At 54.2% G+C, this 22,283-nt stretch overlaps 1 protein-coding gene across 1 annotated transcript in view; it reads right to left on the bottom strand.

The window, feature by feature from the left end:
* Positions 1-22,283, bottom strand: part of SND1 (staphylococcal nuclease and tudor domain containing 1) — a 241,695-nt gene that overhangs the window by 49,191 nt on the left and 170,221 nt on the right. Inside the window, exon 16 of the mRNA XM_060279344.1 lies at positions 19,442-19,551. Coding sequence (XP_060135327.1) covers positions 19,442-19,551 — 110 coding nt within the window. The remainder of the gene's footprint in view (positions 1-19,441; positions 19,552-22,283) is intronic.

The raw sequence follows: 22,283 nt of genomic DNA, 5'->3' as shown, positions 1-22,283 counted from the left end.
TGGGGAAGCAGGAGAAAATGCAGAAAGCCAAGCCTTGGGACTGGGAGCTGCAGGGTCAGAACGCCGTGTTTGGACTGTTCCAACCAAGGCTTGTAGTTTTAAAATGTAAGGGCACAAGAAGAACCTGGCAGGATCAGGCCCTTCCAGTCCAGCGTCTTGTTCTCATGGTGGCCAGCCAGATGCCCCCAACGGGAAACCAGGAAGCAGGATCCAAGCACAAGAGCCACTCTCCCCTCCTGCGGTTTCCAGCAACCGGGATTCAGAAACATCGCTGCCTCCGACTGGGGAGGCAGAGCCTATCCAACATGGTTAGTAGGCAGAGCCGTGATTCTTCCCCAAGCCCCCCTCTGCCAGTGCAGGGAGATTTGCAGGGGGAGGCCAGCCCCCCCCCCCGCGAGCCCAGGCCGTCCTGCCTTCTTCCGCAGAGGGAGCACCCCAAGAACTGCCACGCAAGGAGTCTCCTCCTGCTCAGCACCACCTCTGCTCGCCCACGCGGATGAATCATCCCCTGCGATGCCAGCGCCGCAAACAGCAAGCAGGCTGGGAAACAAAGGCTGCTGCTGCCGCTGCTGCTGCGGCAGGACCCCAGCGGAAGGCAGGACGGCTGGGCCTGGGCCGAGAGTTGGTCAGCTGTGGATAAGTGATTATGTAAGAGGGAGAATGAATATCCCAAGTGCCAAAGCGCCCGCCTTCTTCCTCCTCCTGTCCCCCCCAGCGCTGATCTGTGAGTGGCAGCTCCGTCAGCCAGTGAACAGAGAGAGGGGAGGGGGTCTCCCTGGGTTCCCGGAACTTTGCTTCCTGGGACACAGGCTGGGGGGGGAGGGGAGAAGGGGGCACCATCCTCTGAAATCTACCGGGCTCAATGGCAGCAACCAGAAAAAAAAAGGAGCGAAGCCGGCCAGGTAAGGCAGTCAGCCCAACCACCGCCATGTTCCAGGGAACTCGGGGCCTGGAGAGGCTCAGCGAGGAAGCTGCCAGGTGGGCACCAGGTGGCGTGGAAAGATTGGGTCCAGCTCAACCAGGTGTGACATCTAGTCCAGCATTCTATTCTCACAAGGCCTCCTTCACACAGGCAGCAGGCATGAAAACCTGGCCACCCAGGTGTGAAGTCACCTGCCTGGGAAAGGCACAAGCAGGGTGGGCCAGAAGGTTTGGGGTCCTTCGCGGGGATTTGCTGTGGCTGCTGGGTGATGGAGCCCAACTCCACAAGCTGAAACTTTGTGTGCGTGTGTGCCTGTGTGTGTGAGAGAGAATAAGCTACCCAGATGACATTTAAACACACACTTTTAATATTAATCCTTCTCTGCGTGCGCATACACGCAGCCAGGGAGAAAGAGAAGGAAGAGAGACAGACAGAAAAGCTGAGCTCCAGCCACTAGGAGTCATTCTCAACAAGCTGCTCTCAAAATGGCTCACACGGTGCTCCTGGAAAAGATCGGAGCTCTACTGGTGGGTGGCAGGTATGTACCAGGAACACGCCCTGCTTGTGGGCTTCTGGTTGGCCTCCGTGAGAACAGGATAGCAGACTAGATGGGCTGCTTGAGGCCTGATCCTGCAGCCAGGCTCTTCTTGCGCTCTTAATGTATAACATATGGCTCTTACGGACTGCGATGGAACGTGGCTGGGTGGCACCAACGCCTCCTGTCTCCCCCCCCCCATGCCAACCCCTCTGGGCAGGCAACAACAGACCCTAGGAAAACTCTGTGGCAAGTACTTTTGCCCACCCAGCGTGCCCCCTCCCTCCCGCCAATCAATGGAGCAAAGAGCCTACCTAAAAAAGCCAATGCAATTCTGGGCTGCATCAATAGGAGTATAGCATCTAGATCAAGGGAAGTAATAGTACCACTGTATTCTGATCTGGTCAGACCTCACCTGGGAGTACTGTGTCCAGTTCTGGGCACCACAGTTCAAGAAGGATACTGACAAGCTGGAACATGTCCAGAAGAGGGCAACCAAAATGGTCAAAGGCCTGGAAACAATGCCTTATGAGGAACGGCTTGGGGAGCTGGGTATGTTTAGCCAGGAGAAGAGAAGGTTAAGGGGTGATATGATAGCCATGTTCAAATATATAAAAGGATGCCATATAGAGGAGGGTGAAAGGTTGTTTTCTGCTGCTCCAGAGAAGCGGACACGGAGCAATGGATTCAAACTACAAGAAAGAAGATTCCACCTAAACATCAGGAAGAACTTCCTGACAGTAAGAGCTGTTCAACAGTGGAATTTGCTGCCAAGGAGTGTGGTGGAGTCTCCTTCTTTGGAGGTCTTTAAGCAGAGGCTTGACAGCCATCTGTCAGGAATGCTTTGATGGTGTTTCCTGCTCGGCAGGGGGTTGGACTGGATGGCCCTTGTGGTCTCTTCCAACTCTATGATTCTATTATTCTGATGTATAACGTATGGCTCTTACGGACTGCGATGGAACGTGGCTGGGTGGCACCAACGCCTCCTGTCGTCCCCCCATGCCAACCCCTCTGGGCAGGCAGCAACAGACCCTAGGAAAACTCTGTGGCAAGTACTTTTGCCCACCCAGCGTGCCCCCTCCCTCCCGCCAATCAATGGAGCAAAGAGCCTACCTTCTACCCCAAACCAACAGCTGGAGAAGCCGCCTAGTTTCCCCTCAAGCCCACCCCAAAACTCAGTGAAACCCCCCAAAAAACTTGGAGGTGAGGTTAGCCGAATGAGTGCTTTGTGCAATGCAGAGCCCAGTCCACCCTGGTTTGGGGAGGGAGCTCCTCCGCTTCCCCCTCTTCAATTAACGCAGAGCATCCCTTCCACTGCGCCTCAGCCAATTGCAATCTCACAAGCGGAAAATCGACATTCCACAGACACGCAGCTGGAGGAAATGGAGGGGGGTTCCGTTTATGCGCCGTTCTCCACGTGTGGGGCAGGGCCCCATTGAAGAAACGGCGAGGTTAGGGGGAAATGGCATTCAGCCTGGAGAAAAGGAGCCAGGAAGACTTGAAAGGGCACGGCAGAGAAGAGCAGCCGGGCACGGCATCTCGAGGGCTGCCCCGTGGAAGACGGAGCAAGCTGGTTTCCTCCAAGGAAGGAGAGTTTGACTAAACATCTGGAACGGACTCCCTCGGAAGGCGCTGGGCTCTCGTTCATTGGAGGTTCTGAAGCAGAGGCTGGGTGGCCATCTGTCAGGGATGCTTGAGCTGAGATTCCTGCCTTGCAGGGGGTTGGACTAGAGGACCCTCGGGTGAACCGTCCAACGCTACCACTCTACGATTCTATGACCTAGTTCAGGCATAGGCAACCTTGGCTCTCCAGATGTTTTGGAACTACAACTCCCATGATCCCTAGCTAACAGGGCCACTGGTCAGGGATCATGGGAGTTGTAGTTCCAAAACATCTGGAGAGCCAAGGTTGCCTATGCCTGAACTAGTTCCATGACAACGAGAAAGAGAAGTTGCCTCCGTGCTGAAGAGCCTGGTGTGGAAAGGATCTTTCCTTTCTTCGCTCTGCTTTTGGCCTGCTTGGGTGGTAAGACAGTGAACAGGACACCCCTCGAATGTCTGAACGGTGCACAGGTTTGGTGCCAGGAGGGAGGAAAGCGGCATCTGCTCAGCTCAGGTCTTTCCCTACCGGCTGCGAGGAAAGAATTTCAGAGACAGGAACCTTTTATCCTGTGCGGCGCAAGGTGGTCAAAGAATTATGGGAAGTCTGTAAAGTGGTGCCGAGGCCTAGTCTGTAGGCTGTAGAGGCGAGGCCTAGTCTGTAGGCTGTAAAGTGGTGCCGAGGCCTAGTCTGTGGGCTGTAAAGTAGAGGCGAGGCCTAGTCTGTAGGCTGTAAAGTAGAGGCGAGGCCTAGTCTGTGGGCTATAAAGTGGAGCTGAGGCCTAGTCTGTGGGCTGTAAAGTAGAGGCGAGGCCTAGTCTGTGGGTTGTAAAGTAGAGGCGAGGCCTAGTCTGTAGGCTGTAAAGTAGAGGCGAGGCCTAGTCTGTGGGCTATAAAGTGGAGCCGAGGCCTAGTCTGTGGGCTGTAAAGTAGAGGCGAGGCCTAGTCTGTGGGCTGTAAAGTAGAGGCGAGACCTAGTCTGTAGGCTGTAAAGTAGAGGCAAGGCCTAGTCTGTGGGCTATAAAGTGGAGCCGAGGCCTAGTCTGTGGGCTGTAAATTAGAGGCGAGGCCTAGTCTGTGGGCTGTAAAGTAGAGGCGAGACCTAGTCTGTAGGCTGTAAAGTAGAGGCGAGGCCTAGTCTGTGGGCTATAAAGTGGAGCCGAGGCCTAGTCTGTAGGCTGTAAATTAGAGCTAAGGCCTCGTCTGTGGGCTGTAAAGTAGAGGCGAGACCTAGTCTGTAGGCTGTAAAGTGAAGTCGAGGCCTAGGCTGTAGGCTGTAGAGCCGAGGCCTAGTCTGTAGGCTGTAAATTAGAGCTAAGGCCTGGTCTGTGGGCTGTAAAGTAGAGGCGAGGCCTAGTCTGTCGGCCTTGGCTTGGGCTAGTATTTAAATGCAAGCCGAGGCCTCCGCCCTGTATCTCCATTCCTTGGAGATTGCCTGACTCTGTGGATTGTCTGGTGATGGCCGCCTTGGTGGTTTCAGTTGCTCAGCTGATGACGTCATTATTTGGCACCGCCCTTCAGAGCTTTTGCTGGTGACATCGCACAATATGCCTTTCTATTGGATGCTGCTGGAGTCTTCAGAGCTTCTGCTGGTGATGTCTAATTTGGGCGCCACTTTTTTGTGTTTAATCATTATTTTAGGTATGAAAGGTGTGCTTTTCTGGGGGGGAAATTATGCCAGATCCCTCCCTGATGGGCAAGGTACGCTTTGTCCTAATTAGTTGCATTTCGGTTCAGCTTTTATATATATAGATGCAGCAGAAAAGGACCAACAATTGAAGTCCAAAGATTTGTGGGAATCTTCTGTTTCTGTGATTAGGATGTGTGGTATGAGTGTAAATTTTAATCTGTAAAACCAAATAAACAAATTAAAGAAAGAAAGAAAAGAATGTCAAAGACAACCCCAAAGGTGATGAAGAAGATGTGGAAGCCGTTGGGGACACTTCCTCAGACAGCAGAACTGAAGAAAGAGCCGGCCCCACGCCTCACCTTCCCAAACCCAGCTACAAAGAGGAAGAGACCTTTCTGAGATGGAGGAAGGTCCCTGGTCCTGCTGCTGCTGCTGCTGCTGTTACTTTCTGGCCTCTTCCTCCTCCTCTCCATGCAAGCCGTGAGCAAACTCAGGATGAAGGATGCTAAGCTCGGGGCTTTCCTCCTCAAGGATACAGAGCCCCTCCCTTGCTGCCCAGGAGGATCCAATTCAGATGGCCGCTCGGATAATTCCCTTAGCAACTGGGTTTATTGGGGGGGGGGTTGGGGTTTGGCAGGTTATGATACGACGGAGCCAGCGCACTCTCAAGGAGATGACAAACCTATAAATACACCTTGATGGCTGGCGAGGGCCACACGCCCCCCCCCAAATCCACGGGTGAGAGAAGAGAGTGCTCCATGCCAGCTCTCCTCTGCAATTTCTCACCCGAGGGGTCCCTTTTGCTTTCCCCCAGGACACAGAAGCTCCACTCTAAGCAGTGAGTCAGTCTAGAGAAGGGGTCAGCAAAAATTTTCAACAGGTCCACTGTCCCTCAACCCTTGGAGGGGGGGAAGACAACGACTATATTTTGAAGGAAAGAAAAGAATGAACGAATTCCTATGCCCCACAAATAACCCAGAGATGCATTTTAAACAAAAGCATACCTTCTACTCATGTAAAAACACCAGGCAGGCCCCACAAATAACCCAGAGATGCATGTTAAATAAATGGGCACATTCTACTCATGTAAAAACACGCTGATTCCTGCACCATCCGCGGGCCGGATTTAGAAGGCGATTGGGCCGGATCCGAGCCCCGGGCCTTAGTTTGCCTACCCATGGTCTAGAGGCTCCTACCCAGCAGGGAAGCTTTGGGAGAGAGTGGCCACCAATGGAGATGGCTTTAAACAAATTCACGAAGGCTGTTGACGGATACAAGCCCTGAGAGCTTTCCTCTGCCTCCACGGTTGGGGGAAGCAAGGCTTCTGAGCAGCCGTTGCGGCAAACTGCATGAGGGGAGGGGGCTCAGGTCTTGCTTGCCGGCTTCCTGCAGGGGCATCCGGCTGGCCCCTGTGAGAACAGGATGCTGGAGTAGGTGGGCCATGCTGGTCTGCTGCAGTCGAAACAAAATAAAAAAATTCCTTCCAGTAGCACTTTAGAGACCAACTAAGTTTGTTATTGGCATGAACTTTCTTGTAGCTTGAATCCATTGCTCCGTGTCCGCTTCTCTGGAGCAGCAGAAAACAACCTTTCTCCCTCCTCTATATGACATCCTTTTATATATTGGAACATGGCTATCATATCACCCCTTAACCTTCTCTTCTCCAGGCTAAACATACCCAGCTCCCTAAGCCGTTCCTCATAAGGCATTGTTTCCAGGCCTTTGACCATTTTGGTTGCCCTCTTCTGGACACGTTCCAGCTTGTCAGTATCCTTCTTGAACTGTGGTGCCCAGAACTGGACACAGTACTCCAGGTGAGGTCTGACCAGAGCAGAATACAGTGGTACTATTACTTCCCTTGATCTAGATGCTATACTCCTATTGATGCAGCCCAGAATTGCATTGGCTTTTTTAGCTGCTGCATCACACTGTTGACTCATGTCAAGTTTGTGGTCTACCAGGACTCCTAGATCCTTTTCACATGTACTGCTCTCAAGCCAGGTGTCACCCATCCTGTATTTGTGCCTTTCACAAACTATCGCCTTTTGGGCTTTGTAGCTGGCAAATAGCATGGCATCCAATGCAGCCTCTGGAAGGGTAGGGGGTACTGCAGAGGGTCCCCTCCGCCCACTTTGTGCTGCTCCCTGCTAGCCAAACAGTTGCCAAATTGGCTGGAGCTCTCATTACAGCCATCAGCTGAAGCCCATACTGCTGGTTTCTGTCAAAGCGGCATGCAAGGCCGCACATTTCTCCCTCGCCAACCTCATTAGTGGCTGCCCGCGGTCCTTCCCAACCCCAAATCTTCCGTGAGGTTTCTCCCCAACCCTCTTATCCACTGGCCCTTTCCACATGTGGCAGGACAAAAATGGTGGCCCCACCCAGGACATAGCCTAGCACCGCAATCCCCATAGCAGCCCCACAAAGCTCTTCTCGGGGCAAAAGGCACAAAAGGGCAGCTTATGACCATGCCATCCGCTTGACACTTTCACAGATTTTATTTTTCATTTGGGCACTCAACACTTTGGTACAAAAGCGAAATGCAATTAAAATTTTACTTTAGAAAGGTTTGCCATTGGAAAGTCATAGGGGGAAAGTTCCACACTCGGTGATGGTGCTCCATTGGCCCTTGCGGGGCGAAGGGAGGCAGGGAGGTCAACAGCAGGTGGCGCCAGAGGCAACGGCAGGCAGAGCTGCCAATCCCTGGGCTGGATGCATGAGAGAAGGCAGGCAGCTGGCTGGAAGGAAGGAAACAGAGGTTGGCAGGGCAGTGCCCGCTCTGCCCTCACAAGCCAGCCCCCCAGCCCCAGGCACACACCGCAGGGTGCCCAAGGGCATAAGAGGTGCCCACGAAATCCTGGCAATACCATCCCTTTGGAAACAGGGTCCAGGAAGGGGGTGGTGCAGCCAGCAAAGGAGACCAGGGACAGTTCACCAAGGCTGCCCACTAATGACTCCCCAAACTGCCCACCAGCCACATGGCAGACGAGATCAAACACCAGGATGCAACCGTCGGGTGACAACGTCCTTTGGATCCTCACCCGACCCCCGTGGACCACCTTTCCAGTGTCTAATATGGAAGTGCCCTTTGGGGCGACCGGGGGCCTCGCCTGGCCCCCAGTCCCAGGAAAGGGCCCATTCCCCTTCTCAAGCACAAGAACCGCCCAATATTTTATGACAAATGACCAGGCGCTGCCCATTATTTTTCTCCCAGTCACTTTGATCAATAAAGGGAAAAGGGTGAATTGCTATTGATCGACCCAACACCTCCCAACGCTGCTTTGCAAATTGCAGGCAAGCAAGGGGGGTGGCAACGTGGGGGGGCGTTTTGCCCTACGGGAGGGGAGAGATGCTGCGGGGGGACGGTGGCACACGTGCCCCTAACAAGGAAGCAGCCTAAGAGCAGGAGTTCTGGCCTGGCTCTCTGGGACCAGGAAGGCTTGTGTTCCTGGCCAGACCTTGGCCCCTCTAGTCCAGCCTCCCTTCTCAGGCAGAAGCCGGGCAGGGAGGAGACCAACTGCCCCCTCTCTCATCGTCCCCATGTGGGCAACAGTCCAGCAGGGCTCCAAAAGATGCCAAGCATGACCTCGCCAAAAGAATGGCTCCTCGAAACGGCTCAGGACCGCAATGCCTCAAGGAGCGCCTCTTCCCATATGAACCTACCCGGACCCCGAGATCATCCTCTGAGGCCCTTCTTTATGTACCTCCTCCTTGAGAGGTCCAGAGAGTGGCAACCCGAGAACGGGGCCTTCTCTGCAGTGGCTCCCAGTCTGTGGAATGCTCTCCCCAGGGAGGCTCACCTGGCGCCTTCATTATGCACCTTTAGGTGCCAGGCAAAAACATTCTTCTTTAGCCAGGCCTTCTTTAGCCAACGCCCTTTTAAAATGTGTTTGAGGGGGTGTTATTGGGTTGTTTTTGTTTTTGTTTTGTGTTTTTTATATCATGAGTTTATCCTGTGAACTGCCCTGAGATCTGTGGGTATAGGTAATAATAATAATAATAATAATAATAATAATAATAATAATAAGGAAAAACTTCTACAGGCAGCACATATAGTAGTTAAACTATGGAACTCACTGCCACAGGAGGCAGGGGTGGCCCCAACTTGGATGGCTTTAAAAGAGGGCTGGACAAACTCATGGAGGAAGAAATGGCTATCGATTGCTCCTAGCCAGGATAGCAAAGCTTTGCCTCCACAGTTGGAGGCAGCCGAGCTTCTGAATCCCAGTTGCTGGAAACTGCAGGGGAGGAGAGTGGCTCTTGTGCTCGGATCCTGCTTGCTGGTTTCCCACAGGCATCTCATTGGCCACTGGGAGAACAAGAGGCTGGACCAGATGAGTCACTGGCCAGATCCAGCAGACCCTCCTGACATCCTTTTCTCCAGCCAACTCAAAGCTCACAAGCTCTCTCTTTCTGCCTGGCATCCCAAAGTCCCTCTAAGCGTATAGTGACAGAACCTTGTCCTTGGACGAGACTCCGCAGAACACAAAAGGAACTCCATCTCACTCCTCTCCTGCGAGGCGTTTCATCTGCTAAGCAAATTCCCAAGATGGTTTTGAAGCTGATTCAGGTCCCCAAAACTACGCAAACACCTTTTGCCCCCCCCCTTTCCTGGTTTGCCTGAAGTCCCCCTGCAACCAGGACAGGGAGAAACCAGCAGGCAGGACGGGGCAAAGAGGGGTGGACTGTCTCCACCCCGTCTGGACTCGAGCACAGGGAACACACCACGGCAGGAGGACACACATAGGCCACGCGCCTGGGTGGCTCTCAACGTACAAGAGGGGATCCCTTTGGGGCCCCCTTCCCTGGCTGGAGGCACCTCCAGAATAAGCCCCCGCTGCTTCTCCCTGGCCTGTCCCTTTCGTGGGGTTTTGATCGTTGGGCTCCAGGGCCGGGCAGAACTCCGCGGCTGCAGCAAAGCATTTGAGTTCTCTCCCTGGGGGAACCCGGCGCTGGAAACTAATTCCAGTGGATTTCTGCTGTTTTTACAAACTGCCTTCATTTTGGCTTTAGCGCTGAATTCACCTGCTCTATTTCCAACACGCGTCTTCCTTTATGTAGGTGTAAGCCATTATCCCAGCCTTGGTAAATGCATTACGGAGAAGGGGAAGGAAAGGGAGCCAGCCGAACGTCACGTGGGGCAGCCTGGCCCTAAATTTAACTCCGACAATAAATAATCAAAAGGAGAAACAGCTCTTCTCCCCGATTCCTGGAGGACCCAGCAGTTAGCAAAAGAGTTGCAAAGCTGCTGACCTGGCATGGGCTGAAGTGCTGAGATTATTACAAGAAAACGTTTAAATGTGCCCTGGGCGCCAGAGGAAAAGAGGCAGGGGTGAACTCGGCAGCGCTTTAAGCTGCTGAAGGATTAAAGCCCAGGCCTTGGAGCTCAGTCGCCTTGGCCCCTGGGCTTGGGGGGGGGGGAGAGAGAAGGGAAGCAGCAAAAGTCTGCAATAAGCACTTGGCCCCAGCCTCCAGCTCAGACTAAAAATACAGAGATGACCCTGTTCTAAAAATTACCATTTAGCACCAGGAGCTGCCGTGGCCGCCAAGCCAAAAATCCATATTCCATCAGCTGTAATGGACTGCTAGTCACATTTCCTTCTTGGAAGCGGCTGCCCTGCTCTGGAGGCAGCACTCTGAAGCCTTGCGCAGCAAGGTGGCAGCTGCGGGTGGAAATTCATTAGGGACATCTCCTCGGAAGCCAGTGCATTCATCACAATTAAATGCGCAGCCAGGAGGCTCTGCTTACGGGCTGCTGGCAGGGACGGAGAGCAGGCGCTGACTGCCGCAGGCATCGCTGCCCTGCCCATGGGGCGCAAGGAGCCTCTGCCAGGTGTCCTGAGTAAGGTACCAGGCCGCTGCCGAAGGAGCCGGGCAGGCTCTACCCACGGGTGGCTGTGGCACAAGCACAGGCAGTGAGCCACCTGCACAAGTGGCCTTGGTGGGGATGGCAGCCGGAGCAAGGATCTGCCAGGAAGGAGGTGCCACATGGATTCCCAGCAGAGCCTTTCAAGACCCCCCAGGTGCTGCTGGTGAGCAGAGGTGATCTGACAGGTAAGGAGGGTTAGAGGATCGGCGGCTGGGGCTCGTTCGCAGCTCGGCCTGGGCGGGACTCACTCGCCCCCTTGTGACAAATGGGCAGGACCTGCCAACCTCCATCGAGTGCCTGGAGGTTGGAGGATGGATGGCGGCTAACAGATTGAGGTTGAATCCTGACAAGACAGAAGTACTGTTTTTGAGGGACAGGGTACAGGCAGGTGTGGGGGACTCCCTGGTCCTGAATGGGGTAACTGTGCCCCTGAAGGACCAGGTGCGTAGCCTGGGAGTCATTTTGGACTCACAGCTGTCCATGGAGGCGCAGGTCAATTCTGTGTCCAGGGCAGCTGTCTACCAGCTCCACCTGGTGCGCAGGATAAGACCCTACCTGCCCGCAGACTGTCTCGCCAGCGTGGTGCATGCTCTGGTTATCTCCCGCTTGGATTACTGCAATGCGCTCTACGTGGGGCTACCTTTGAAGGTGACCCGGAAATTACAACTAACCCAGAATGCGGCAGCCAGACTGGTGACTGGGAGCGGCCGCCGAGACCACATAACACTGGTCTTGAAAGACCTACATTGGCTCCCGGTATGTTTCCGGGAACAATTCAAAGTGCTAGTGCTGACCTTTCAAGCCCTAAACAGCCTCAGCCCAGTATACCTGAGGGAGTGTCTCCACCCCCATCATTCTGCCCAGACACGGAGGTCCAGCTCCGAGGGCCTTCTGGCGGTTCCCTCATTGCGAGAAGTGAGGTTACAGGGAACCAGGCAGAGGGCCTTCTTGGTGGTGGCCCCCACCCTGTGGAACGCCCTCCCTTCAGAGGTCAAGGAGATAAACAACTATCCTACTTTTAGAAGACATCTTAAGGCAGCCCTGTTTAGGGAAGCTTTTAATGTTTGATGCTGTTTTGTGCTTTTAATATTTGGTTGGAAGCCACCCAGAGTGGCTGGGGAAACCCAGCTAGATGGGCAGGGTATAAATAATAATAAATTTATTATTATGATTATCAAAGGATGGCTCACCTCCCCTTTCCCTCCAGGCCTGACAGTTCCTAGAACTTCTTCCGCCCTGAGTGGGGCACGGAAGCCTTTGCACAGAGCTGGATCCAGAGGGAGAAGAGGCCATTAATTAAGGGAGCCGCCCGAGAGAGCCTGTGGTTGGCAGGCCAGCAGCAGGGAAGGAGGAACTGGCAGGCTCTGCTGAACTCAGGAGATGAGGAGAGATGGGGCCTGGGAGATGGACAGACAGAAGGAGGGAGGGAGGACGGGGAAGGGCATTCTGCAAAGCAGGCGCAGAGGAGAGAACGGGACCCCCGTGCTGCTGCCACGGGACCCTCCTGCCAAGCATCATTCTAGACCAGTCGTGGCCAAACTTGGCTCTCCAGCTGTTTTGGGACTACAATTCCCATCACCCCTGATCACCGGTCCTCTTAGCTAGGGATGGTGGGAGTTGTAGTCCAAAAACCGCTGGAGGGCCAAGTTTGGCCACCACTGATCTGGACGCTTGGATCGCTTCTGCTGTTCTCTCCCGCAACCCCAAACGCCATCAGATCTTTCAGGGAGGACAGCCGCAGTGGAGGCTGGGGCAGGGGAGAGGCTCAAACATGGGGCGCAAGGTCAGCCCGCAAGGGGAGCTCCCACAAGCCTCAGTCAAGGCAGGAGGAGTCCAGGTGTAAAGCTGACTTTCTGGGCAAACGCAGCTGCCGCACTCTCTGGAAATCCCTCGACCTCCAACCTCCCCTGAGAGGCTGAAGACCTGCCTTCCTCTCCTGCGTGGCCCAAAGATGCCACCCCTTCCTGGAAGGGCACAGGCTGAGGTCGCGCATACTCAACACCCACAAGTAAATAAGCGTGTGTGTGTTTGTGTGTGTACTGGAGTGGGGAGGGAGGGAGGTCCCCTTGACCGCTCGGCCCCTCTTCAGCCCCATGGGGAGCATCTTGGTCCATCATTCATGCTGGTAGCTCTCAGCAGCATCGGCTGGGCCTGGAAAAAGGACCCTGGCCAGGTGCTCCTCCAAACCGTGGAGGAGAAAGGGCCCCCCTAGCTGGCTGCTATTTGACACCCGTGCCTTCCTCTTGCTCCTCTCCTGTCATAGAATCATAGAGTTGGAAGAGACCACAAGGGCCATCCAGTCCAACCCCCTGCCAAGCAGGAAACACCATCATAGCATTCTTGACATATGCCTGTCAAGCCTCTGCTTAAAGACCTCCAAAGAAGGAGACTCCACCCCACTCCTTGGTAGCAAATTCCACTGCCAAACAGCTCTTACTGCCAGGAAGCTCTTCCTAATGTTTAGGTGGAATCTTCTTTCTTGTAGTTTGAATCCATTGCTCCGTGTCCGCTTCTCTGGAGCAGCAGAAAACAACCTTTCTCCCTCCTCTATATGACATCCTTTTATATATTTGAACATGGCTATCATATCACCCCTTAACCTTCTCTTCTCCAGGCTAAGCATACCCAGCTCCCTAAGCCGTTCCTCATAAGGCATCGTTTCCAGGCCTTTGGCCATTTTGGCTGCCCTCCTCTGGACACGTTCCAGCTTGTCAGTATCCTTCTTGAACTGTGGTGCCCAGAACTGGACACAGTACTCCAGGTGAGGTCTGACCAGAGCAGAATAGAGTGGTACTATTACTTCCCTTGATCTGGATGCTATACTCCTATTGATGCAGCCCAGAATTGCATTGGCTTTTTGAGCTGCTGCATCACACTGCTGACTCATGTCAGGTTTGTGGCCTACCAAGACTCCTTGGTCAGGACCCCTCTCCTCAGACACTCTGGAGAACAGCCCTTGCTGCTGCTGCTGCCGCCACCATCTACGCCACAGGCGCCACCGCTGGGCCTGCAGGGACATATCTCTCCAAGCAGGACCTCTGCACCCATCTCCTCCACTCTCTCACCCAGGACAGGCCCCGCCAGTCTCGGGTGCCTGCACACTCCTCTCCCAAGGGTGTTCATAATCCCATTTCATGCCCCATGGCGCTCCAGAGTAAGCCACTGGATCTCTCTATGTGGTAAGTCATTTTAGACTCACAGCTGTCCATGGAGGTGCAGGTCAATTCTGTGTCCAGGGCAGCTGTTTATCAGCTCCATCTGGTACGCAGGCTGAGTCCCTACCTGCCCGCTGACTGTCTCTCCAGAGTGGTGCATGCTCTAGTTATCTCCCGCTTGGACTACTGCAATGCGCTCTACGTGGGGCTACCTTTGAAGGTGACCCGGAAACTACAACTAATCCAGAATGCGGCAGCTAGACTGGTGACTGGAAGCGGCCACCAAGACCACATAACACCGGTCTTGAAAGACCTACATTGGCTCCCAGTACGTTTCCGAGCACAATTCAAAGTGTTGGTGTTGACCTTTAAAGCCCTAAACGGCCTAGCCCAGTATACCTGAAGGAGCGTCTCCACCCCCATCGTTCTGCCCGGACACTGAGGTCCAGCGCAGAGGGACTTCTGGCGGTTCCCTCACTACGAGAAGCCAAGTTGCAGGGAACCAGGCAGAGGGCCTTCTCGGTAGTGGCACCCACCCTGTGGAATGCCCTCCCACTAGAGGTCAAAGAGAACAACAATTACCAGACCTTTAGAAGGCTTCTCAAGGCAGCCCTGTTTAGGGAAGCTTTTAATGTTTGATGGATTTCTGTATTTTAGAATTTCTGTTTTGTTGGAAGCCGCCCAGAGTGGCTGGGGGAACCCGGCCAGATGGGCGGGGTATAAATAATATATTATTATTATTATTATTATTATTATTATTATTATTATTATTATTATTATTAAGGCTGGACAGCCCCCTGGAGCCCATCCCAGAGCAGAGAGGGGGAGGGAGGGAGGGAGGGAGGGAGGGAGAGAGAGAGAGAGAGAGAGAGAGAGAGAGAGAGAGAGAGAGAGAGAGAGAGAGAGAGAGAGAGAGAAGCACCCCGTCCGTGTCTGCAGAGAAGGGCCTGCTTCTGCGCCTACTCCTGCCTTCTTTCTGCAAGGACTCTCTCTCTGCCCACTTTCTAGGCTGGGGTGACACATGCAGCCAGTGGCATGGGGGGGCACTTCCCAATGGTCCTCCAGGAGCTGCTATTGCTTTTATTTATTTATTTTATAAATACTCTTTATTGGTTTTTACAAAAACAAATCCAAAGTAATATAAAGGGGGGGGGACTTCTACCATATCCATTTATGAGATTCTCTGAATCTCGTGACTCCCCCCCCCCTACACGGGTCCTTAAAACAATTCTTCTGAAACGGCATCTCATTACATTCTCCACATTCTCCATGTTTTTGTTTCTTCACAACTTATTTTCACAGCCCAGCTAACTGTATTCTTATTTGCTTACAATGGTCTCCTAAGTAAATTATAATCCCCCCCAATTCTTTTTGAAAGCTGCTATTGCTTTTAGAGCTCCGGGCCACGAGAAAACCAGCACACAGGGGAGTTTCCAAAGTAAGGAAGCATCCGAACCACGATTCTTCTGCCGTCTCCCATTCCCAGTCTGAAGTGACAAAGTCTGCTCTACCAGCAGCTTCCATCATCCCTTCCACAGTACTTGGGTACTGAGCCTTGTGTGTGGTGGCCCCTCTCTCTGCCCTTTGAGATTATTCCACCCCTGGAATATTAGACAAGCGCTGCCTCTGTTGAAGACCTTAGCCTTTTAAGCGGAGAAGGCTCTGCATCTGCATTGGAATGCTATTATTATTATTATTATTATTATTATTTTATTTACAACATAGTCCTCAACAGCTCATACATACAAACAAACCCACCACCACTGACAATTTAATTATCAAAATTAAACTCCTATCCCCTTACACAAAGAAAATATAACATAAAAACAAAAGACTTCCATTATCCTGTAAATGGCCTCCTTATTTACTTCTTGTGTACTGTTTCTTTTATATGTGATTATGACAATTTTTCCTAATTATGACTTTAAAAAACCACAAAGTCTCCTATAGAAATTAATCGAAACAAGTCCAGGTGTATATTTTGGGACACTCTTTGGTAAAGTATTCTCTGCATTTCCCCCATCCTTTTTGGAATTCTTGTCTAGGTTGTCCCCTAATTGTCTCTGTTAATCTGGCCAATTCAGTATAATCTAATAATTTATCCTGCCACTCCTTTTTTGTTGGCACAAATTCTTTTCCCCAATTTCTGGCAATTAAGGTCCTCGCCGTGCCTGTGGCAGACAGGAATATTTCCCGATCCTCTTTTGCTATACCTGTGTTTGTTATTCCTAATTGGAAAGCTTCTGTATTTTTTCCCAAAATTATATTTAAACATTTTTTAAAAGTTCATCCCAGAAGGTTTTGATTTTTTTCACAGGTCCACCAGATATGTATAAGTGTCCCTTCCGCTTTACTGCACCTCCATGCATTGGAATGCTTTTAATAATTGGTTTATTATTGATAGCCTGCCCACCTGGCTGGGCTTCCCCGTTATAATCTGGCGAAACTGGGCTCCTTTGGAAGGAATAAATACGGAATGAATTCTGGGCAGAGCCTTGCCTAGGGTACCCTGAGCAACTGCGGCCCTGCCACCCACGCTGCTTTGGCCAGGCTGGAAGGAGGGGGGAAGGGGGCACCAAGCCTGGCACCAATGCTCGGGCACTCTGAAGACGACCCCAGACGAAGAGCGAGGCTCGTGCAATTCATCTCCGCAGCCACTCAGTGAGGTGGCTGCAGAGGGCATCTCGGCTCCAACTTTGCAATTATGAATCACTGCACAATCACACCAAAGGCGCCCGTTTCAATCACGGAAGTGGCGGCTCTTCACATCCCGGCCATCCTCCTAACAAGCAGGGGCTCTGAACTGGGGGTGGGCGGGTAGGGAGGGAGGGAGAGAAGACTGGGTGCCTCTGCGCATGGTGAGCGCAACACCCCCCCCCAAAAAGCTCCCCCAGGCCCCTTGTCCCTGCTCACACATGACCAGGCACTCAGGCAGTGGGTCAGAGAGCTGGCAGCGACCGTGCAGCCTGAACACAACCCGGCAGCCGGGCAGGAAGGAAAGAGAGGAACAGGTCTTACACCAGAGGAGGAATATTGGCAGGCGGGAGGCTGAGATCCTCCCATCTCCACACTCTTTGCTGACAGATTAGTCAGCAAACGTCTCTCGGCAGCCTAAGGAGGGTTTCGTTGGGGGCTATTGGCTGGTAACTTCCAGGCCAAGACGGAGGGAGAATCTGGGGGCAGCGGCTGGATCAGGGCAAACAGGGCAGGGGCGCCGAGCTCCGCATCCTGTTTTCCCCCACCAGATGCTCCAATAGGAAGCCCACCAGCGCAGCAGCAACAGCAGCGATCTCCTCACTTGTGATTCCCAGCAAGTGGCGTTGAGAGGAGAGCAGCGCATTCTTTGCTTGTGCCTTGAAACGGTGCTGCTGTGAACACGCCGCAATCAGAGCCCTTTTCAATCAGGCAACCGCCTCCCCTTCCGAAGGTTATTTGCTAAATCAGCCTCCCCACAACCTGACACCCCCTCCAGGAGGGGGGGGGGCGTTGTGAACACCTGGAGACGGAGATCAACACCGCCGACCCCTCAAGCAGGCGCATGCACCACCCACAGCCCGCAGTCTGCCCAGGGCCCCCCGCGGCACCCGCTGCCCGCAGAACCCCCCCCCCCCCAAGGTGCTTCTGTCTTCTCATCAAACTTGGGACACAAACGGCCAAAGGCATGAAAGGATGTTGAGCTCCGCTTGCGCCTTCTCTGTGCCCACACACGAGAAGGTTCCTGTTGCTCCCTTTGTCCCAGCGGCCGGGAGAAATGTCTTCCCTTACCCACAGGCCGTCCCAGGCTGACTATGCGCAAACTACGGCCGGGCCTTCCTCCTCGCGGATTCCACTTCGCTGGGCCAGCAGAAGAGGCAGACTGCAAAGTGCACGGCGTCCTTCCGACAAGCAAAGTGCATGAGATTCGTGCCACGCCAGCTCAGAAGCCGCCGTGTCCTTGCCAAGGTAAGGACGCCTTGTGGGAAGAGATTAGCAGCGACCCAAGAAGTGGGGAAGGGGCTGGGGAGGGGGCCAAAGGAGATGCAGTTCTGCAGTGGGCCTGTGTCTCAATTGGCTGACCGAGACCCCAACTCACTCACACCCCCAACATGGGGGTGGGAAGGATTTATTTATCTAGACCCTCCGCTTGAGAAAAACCTCCCCCAAGTCGCCTGCCCTCAACCCGGCCAGCCCATTCCCATTACGACAAGAAGGAGCAGCAGGCAAAGTCTGGAGTCTTTCCAAAATCTGAGAGGCGCTTCCAGACTTGCTTCTCTCATTTTTAAAAAGCAGGCTCAGGTGCCCTAAGCGGGGAGAAGCCTCCGTCGTCACGAGTGGCATCTGAAGCCCTGGCGTGACAGGAGAGGGGTGCAAAGCAAAGAAGAGTGCCTCTGAGCATGTACAGACTACTTGTCGTTCACACCTTGAGAACCGGGTCCTTCAGCCACAGTCACAACCATCTCTGAATGTCTACCCAGTCCAGCAACTGCTAAAAGACAGGGACCGGGGCTTGAACCCACCTGCTGTGAGCCACAGCCTGGTGTAAGGTGGTGGCGGTGAAGAGGCAGTGGCAGTCCAGCCCCTGGCAGAGCAGAACCACCCTCTGGGGCTGTGCCAGTCCAGAGCACCCAGGCTAAAGCACAAGCAGAGCGAGGCAAGAGCAGAAAGGCCCTGGGAGAGACCTTTACGCTGGCAACACAAAGCCGGCAAAGTGACTGACGGCTGGGAAAGGTCAGCCTGTCCGAGGCCGGCAGCTTCGGGTGGCACAGAGTTTCGACAAGGCGCCCCAGCGGTTCCTGAGCAACTAGCTCTGCTCCAAAGCCAATTTCAGGCTAACTGTGGCTAACTGTTAAGAGGGGCAACAAAGGTCAACAACGCAAAAAATGATCCATAAACATTCTCCTGCTTGAAGCCAGAAGCAGAAAGTTCCAGGCTCATGAAACCAAGGCGGGCATTTTGTCAGGGAGGGTGGCATGTGGCTATGGTGTGGGTGGGGGGCAGAAGGGGCATGCATCAGGGAGCGGGCTTCCTCTCGCACAAATCCATCCCCTCTCATCCCAAGCTCAATTCCTCGGCTTCCCCCTACCTGGAAGAGGCTGTGCACATGGGCCACCTGTTCTAAGCCCCCCATCCTGAAAGAAAACCCTGGCCTATTTGGGGAGGGGGGCCTCTGGCAACTTCAAAGGCTCATTTCCGCACACTCACCCCACAAAAGACAAGAATTTTCTGGTGCTGAAGAACTACACACAAACCCGCATTTTGCAAAGTCCTGGGAAGGGAGGAGGCCTTGTGCTTTGGGGTCCCTGGGTCCACCAAAGTGACGCAGAGGCAGCCTTACAGACTCAAATGCGAGGAGGCTTCCTCCTGCCTCCCCAAAGGAAGCCCAAGGCATACACTGCCTGGCAACAGTGTGGGGCTGCTCCTGTGCCTCCTCCCACTGGCACCCGAGTTCGTGGCCCCGTAAGGCCAAGTCCCTCTGCCCACAAAGCCAACTGGACCCCCGCGAAGCCACATCCTTAAGGTGAGCTCAGCCCGCGCAGCCGCAACTCGCCGTTTGCCAAGCCCGGGCAAGAAAAGACGAAAACTCTCCACGCCACCCCACCTCGCAGCCTCTCTCTCTCTCTTGCCCGCCTGCACAGATCCTGGCCCAGAAGGAGGGCAAGAGCTCTTTCCAACGGACCAGCTGCTACTCCACAGAAAGACCAGAGGAAGGAGACGGTCAGAAGACAACCCCCCCCCCGCAGCCCTGGCCCCCTACCTCTCGCTGCATCACCAGCTCCTTTGTGAAGAGGGTGGCCTCCTCGCTGAAGGGCTCCCCCTCTTGGACCAGGCCGGGCAGGTTCCGGGCTCCACGGGGACATTCGATGCCTGAGGAAGGAAGGAAGGAAGCAGAGGGGGAGAGAGGTTTTCAGTGAGCTTCCTTTTCTTTCCTGTCTTTATCAAGTTCCTTCCATGCTAGGATGGGGGGCCCCCTGTCAAGGATTCGCTCACTGCCACTTGGGCATCACAAGGGGGTGGACCAGATGAGTCTTTGGGTTCCTTCCAACTCCTCGACCTTTGGAACGAGGAGGTTTCCTCGGGGTCACCCAGCCTGGTTTGAGAGAGCCGGAAAGGAGCTCCGCAGAAAAGCAGAAGACACCCAGCAGGGCCTGCCTTGGAGGGGAGGCTGACCAGGACTGTCTGGGCAGGCCCAAGATGGAGCCTTGGAGGCTGCCTGGCCAGGCCTGAGGTCCCCTTGCGGCCGCCCCCCTCAAGGAATCCCCTCCTCATCCGTCCAGGGCAGAGGCAGCCAGGCAGGGCCAGAAGGCTCTCCTCTGCAAGGAGCCCAGGGCAGACCTTGCTTCCACTGCACCCCATCCCTGGGCCGGGGGGGGGGGGCTCCGAGTGGCAAAGGCTCCTGGGGAGGAGCTGGGCCAGCCGGCAGGGACCCCAGGAGACAGAGCAGCTGGAAAGGCCAGCACCCAAGGGCTTTTCCGTGGGTGCAGATAGTAAGAATAATTTATTATTTATACCCCGCCCATCTGGCTTGGTTTCCCCAGCCACTCTGGGCAACTCCCAACAGAATATTAAAAACACAATAAAACATCAGACATTAAAAACTTCCCTAAACAGGGCTGCCTTCAGATGTCTTCTAAATGTCATATAGTTGTTTATTCCTTTGACATTTGATGGGAGGGCGTTCCACAGGGCGGGAGCCACCACTGAGAAGGCCCTCTGCCTGGTTCCCTGTAACTTAGCTTCTTGCTAAGTTACAGCTAAGTTACTTAGCTTCTTGCTAAGTGTGCATGCACACGAAAGCTCATACCAAAATATAAACTTAGTTGGTCTTTAAGGTGCTACTGAAGGAATTTTTTTATTTTGCTTAGCTTCTTGCAGTGAGGGAACCGCCAGAAGGCCCTCGGAGCTGGACCTCAGTGTGGAGACACTCCTTCAGGTATACTGGACTGAGGCCATTTAGGACTTTAAAGGTACTGGGAGCGAGTGAAGATATTTTAGAACTGGTGTTCTATGCTCTTGGCGGCCACCCAGTCACCAGTCTAGCTGCCGCATTCTGGATTAGTTGTAGTTTCTGGGTCGCCTTCAAAGTAGCCCCATGGAGAGTGCATTGCAGTAATCCAAGCGGGAGATAACCAGAGCATGCACCACTCTGGTGAGACAGTCCGTGGGCCGGGAGGGTCTCATCCTGCGTACCAGATGGAGCTGGTAGACAGCCGCCCTGGACACAGAATTGACCTGCGCCTCCATGGACAGCTGTGAGTCCAAAATGACCCCCAGGCTACACACCTGGTCCTTCAGGGGCACAGTTGCCCCATTCAGGACCAGGGAGTCCTCCATACCCGCCCGCCTCCTGTCCCTCCCAAAACAGCACTTCTGTCTTGTCAGGATTCAACCTCAATCTGTTAGCCGCCTTCCATCCTCCCACCGCCAAGAGGTGCTGGCACTGCTTATCTCGGTTCACACATGCACTTATCTGTGCTCTCCAGGACAGAGCTTGAGCCCGCGGCTTGCAATGGGAGGCAGAGGTGGCAGGGGCTACTGGGAACCCCCACAATTGCCAGAAGTGGGGGCCAGTAGGGAGGGGAGAAAAGTTGCAAGAGAAGGATGCAAGGCTTCAGGTGAGACAAGTCTCCAGTGCTAGCACCTGCCCGCCAGGGGCTGCCCCCTCCACCCCCAGCCTCACAAGAGCAGCCGCTGCGGCCGCCCTCCTGCCAGGGGGCAAGCTCCTGCCCCACAGCGGCTGAAGCGCAGCCCCAATCCACTTCCATGCTCCGGTGCCTTGCCAGGAGGAGGAAGGCTGGAAGGGAGCCAATGCCAGCCACTTTGGGCAGCTCCTTGGTGCAAGGCATAGGCGCCCGGCCAGCCTTCCCCTGCGAGGCGCCTCGAAATAGCCCTGCGATTCCCTCCAGGGCAGCGAGAGAGGCATTTCGGCGGCGGCTCCGCAGGCTCAGCCCCGCGCATGCTGATCAGCCGAGGCTGAAGCTGACTGCCGAGCGGCGGCTTCCGGACTGGAAGCCATTTTTGCTGGAATAATTTAAGGAGCAATAAAGCTGGGAAAGAAACCGCTGGGACATAACCTGAAATAAAGGTTTAGTGAGGCGGATGCGCCGCTGCCACAGAGAACAAGGAGGACGGGGGTCCATAAAGGAGCTTTATAGCAGCTGCGGCGGCGTCTGTCAAGAGCATCAACCACTTGATGCGCAAAATGTCCCCGCTGGGGAGTTTGGCTTCCTCCCAGGGGGAGAGAGGTGGGGCGGCTCGAGGCAGGAAAAAGATGTGGCAGCCAGAGACTCTGCGGGCGCAAAGGGCTGAGGGAGCCCGGCGGGAATAAGTGGGGTGGTGGTGAGGAGGAGGAGGGGGTGGCCCTGCAATACCCCCAGAGCCTAAATTCAGGCTGGGGTGGCACAAAGTCCACGGCAGAAGAGAACCTGGCTGGGAGCAGAGAAGGAAGCTCTCCCCCTCTCCTCCACAGCCTGGACATCCTCCTTTCACATCCTAGCTTGGAGGCACCCAATCAACAAACTTTCAAAAGGGAGCCTGCCTTGTGGAGGCCGGACTCGATGGCCCCTTCCAACTCCACAGTTCGAGGCTTCCTGTCCCAG

This window comes from Zootoca vivipara, chromosome 10 (assembly GCF_963506605.1).
Source record: "Zootoca vivipara chromosome 10, rZooViv1.1, whole genome shotgun sequence".
Lineage (NCBI taxonomy): Eukaryota > Metazoa > Chordata > Lepidosauria > Squamata > Lacertidae > Zootoca > Zootoca vivipara.
This window is presented reverse-complemented; position numbering and strand designations above follow the sequence as displayed.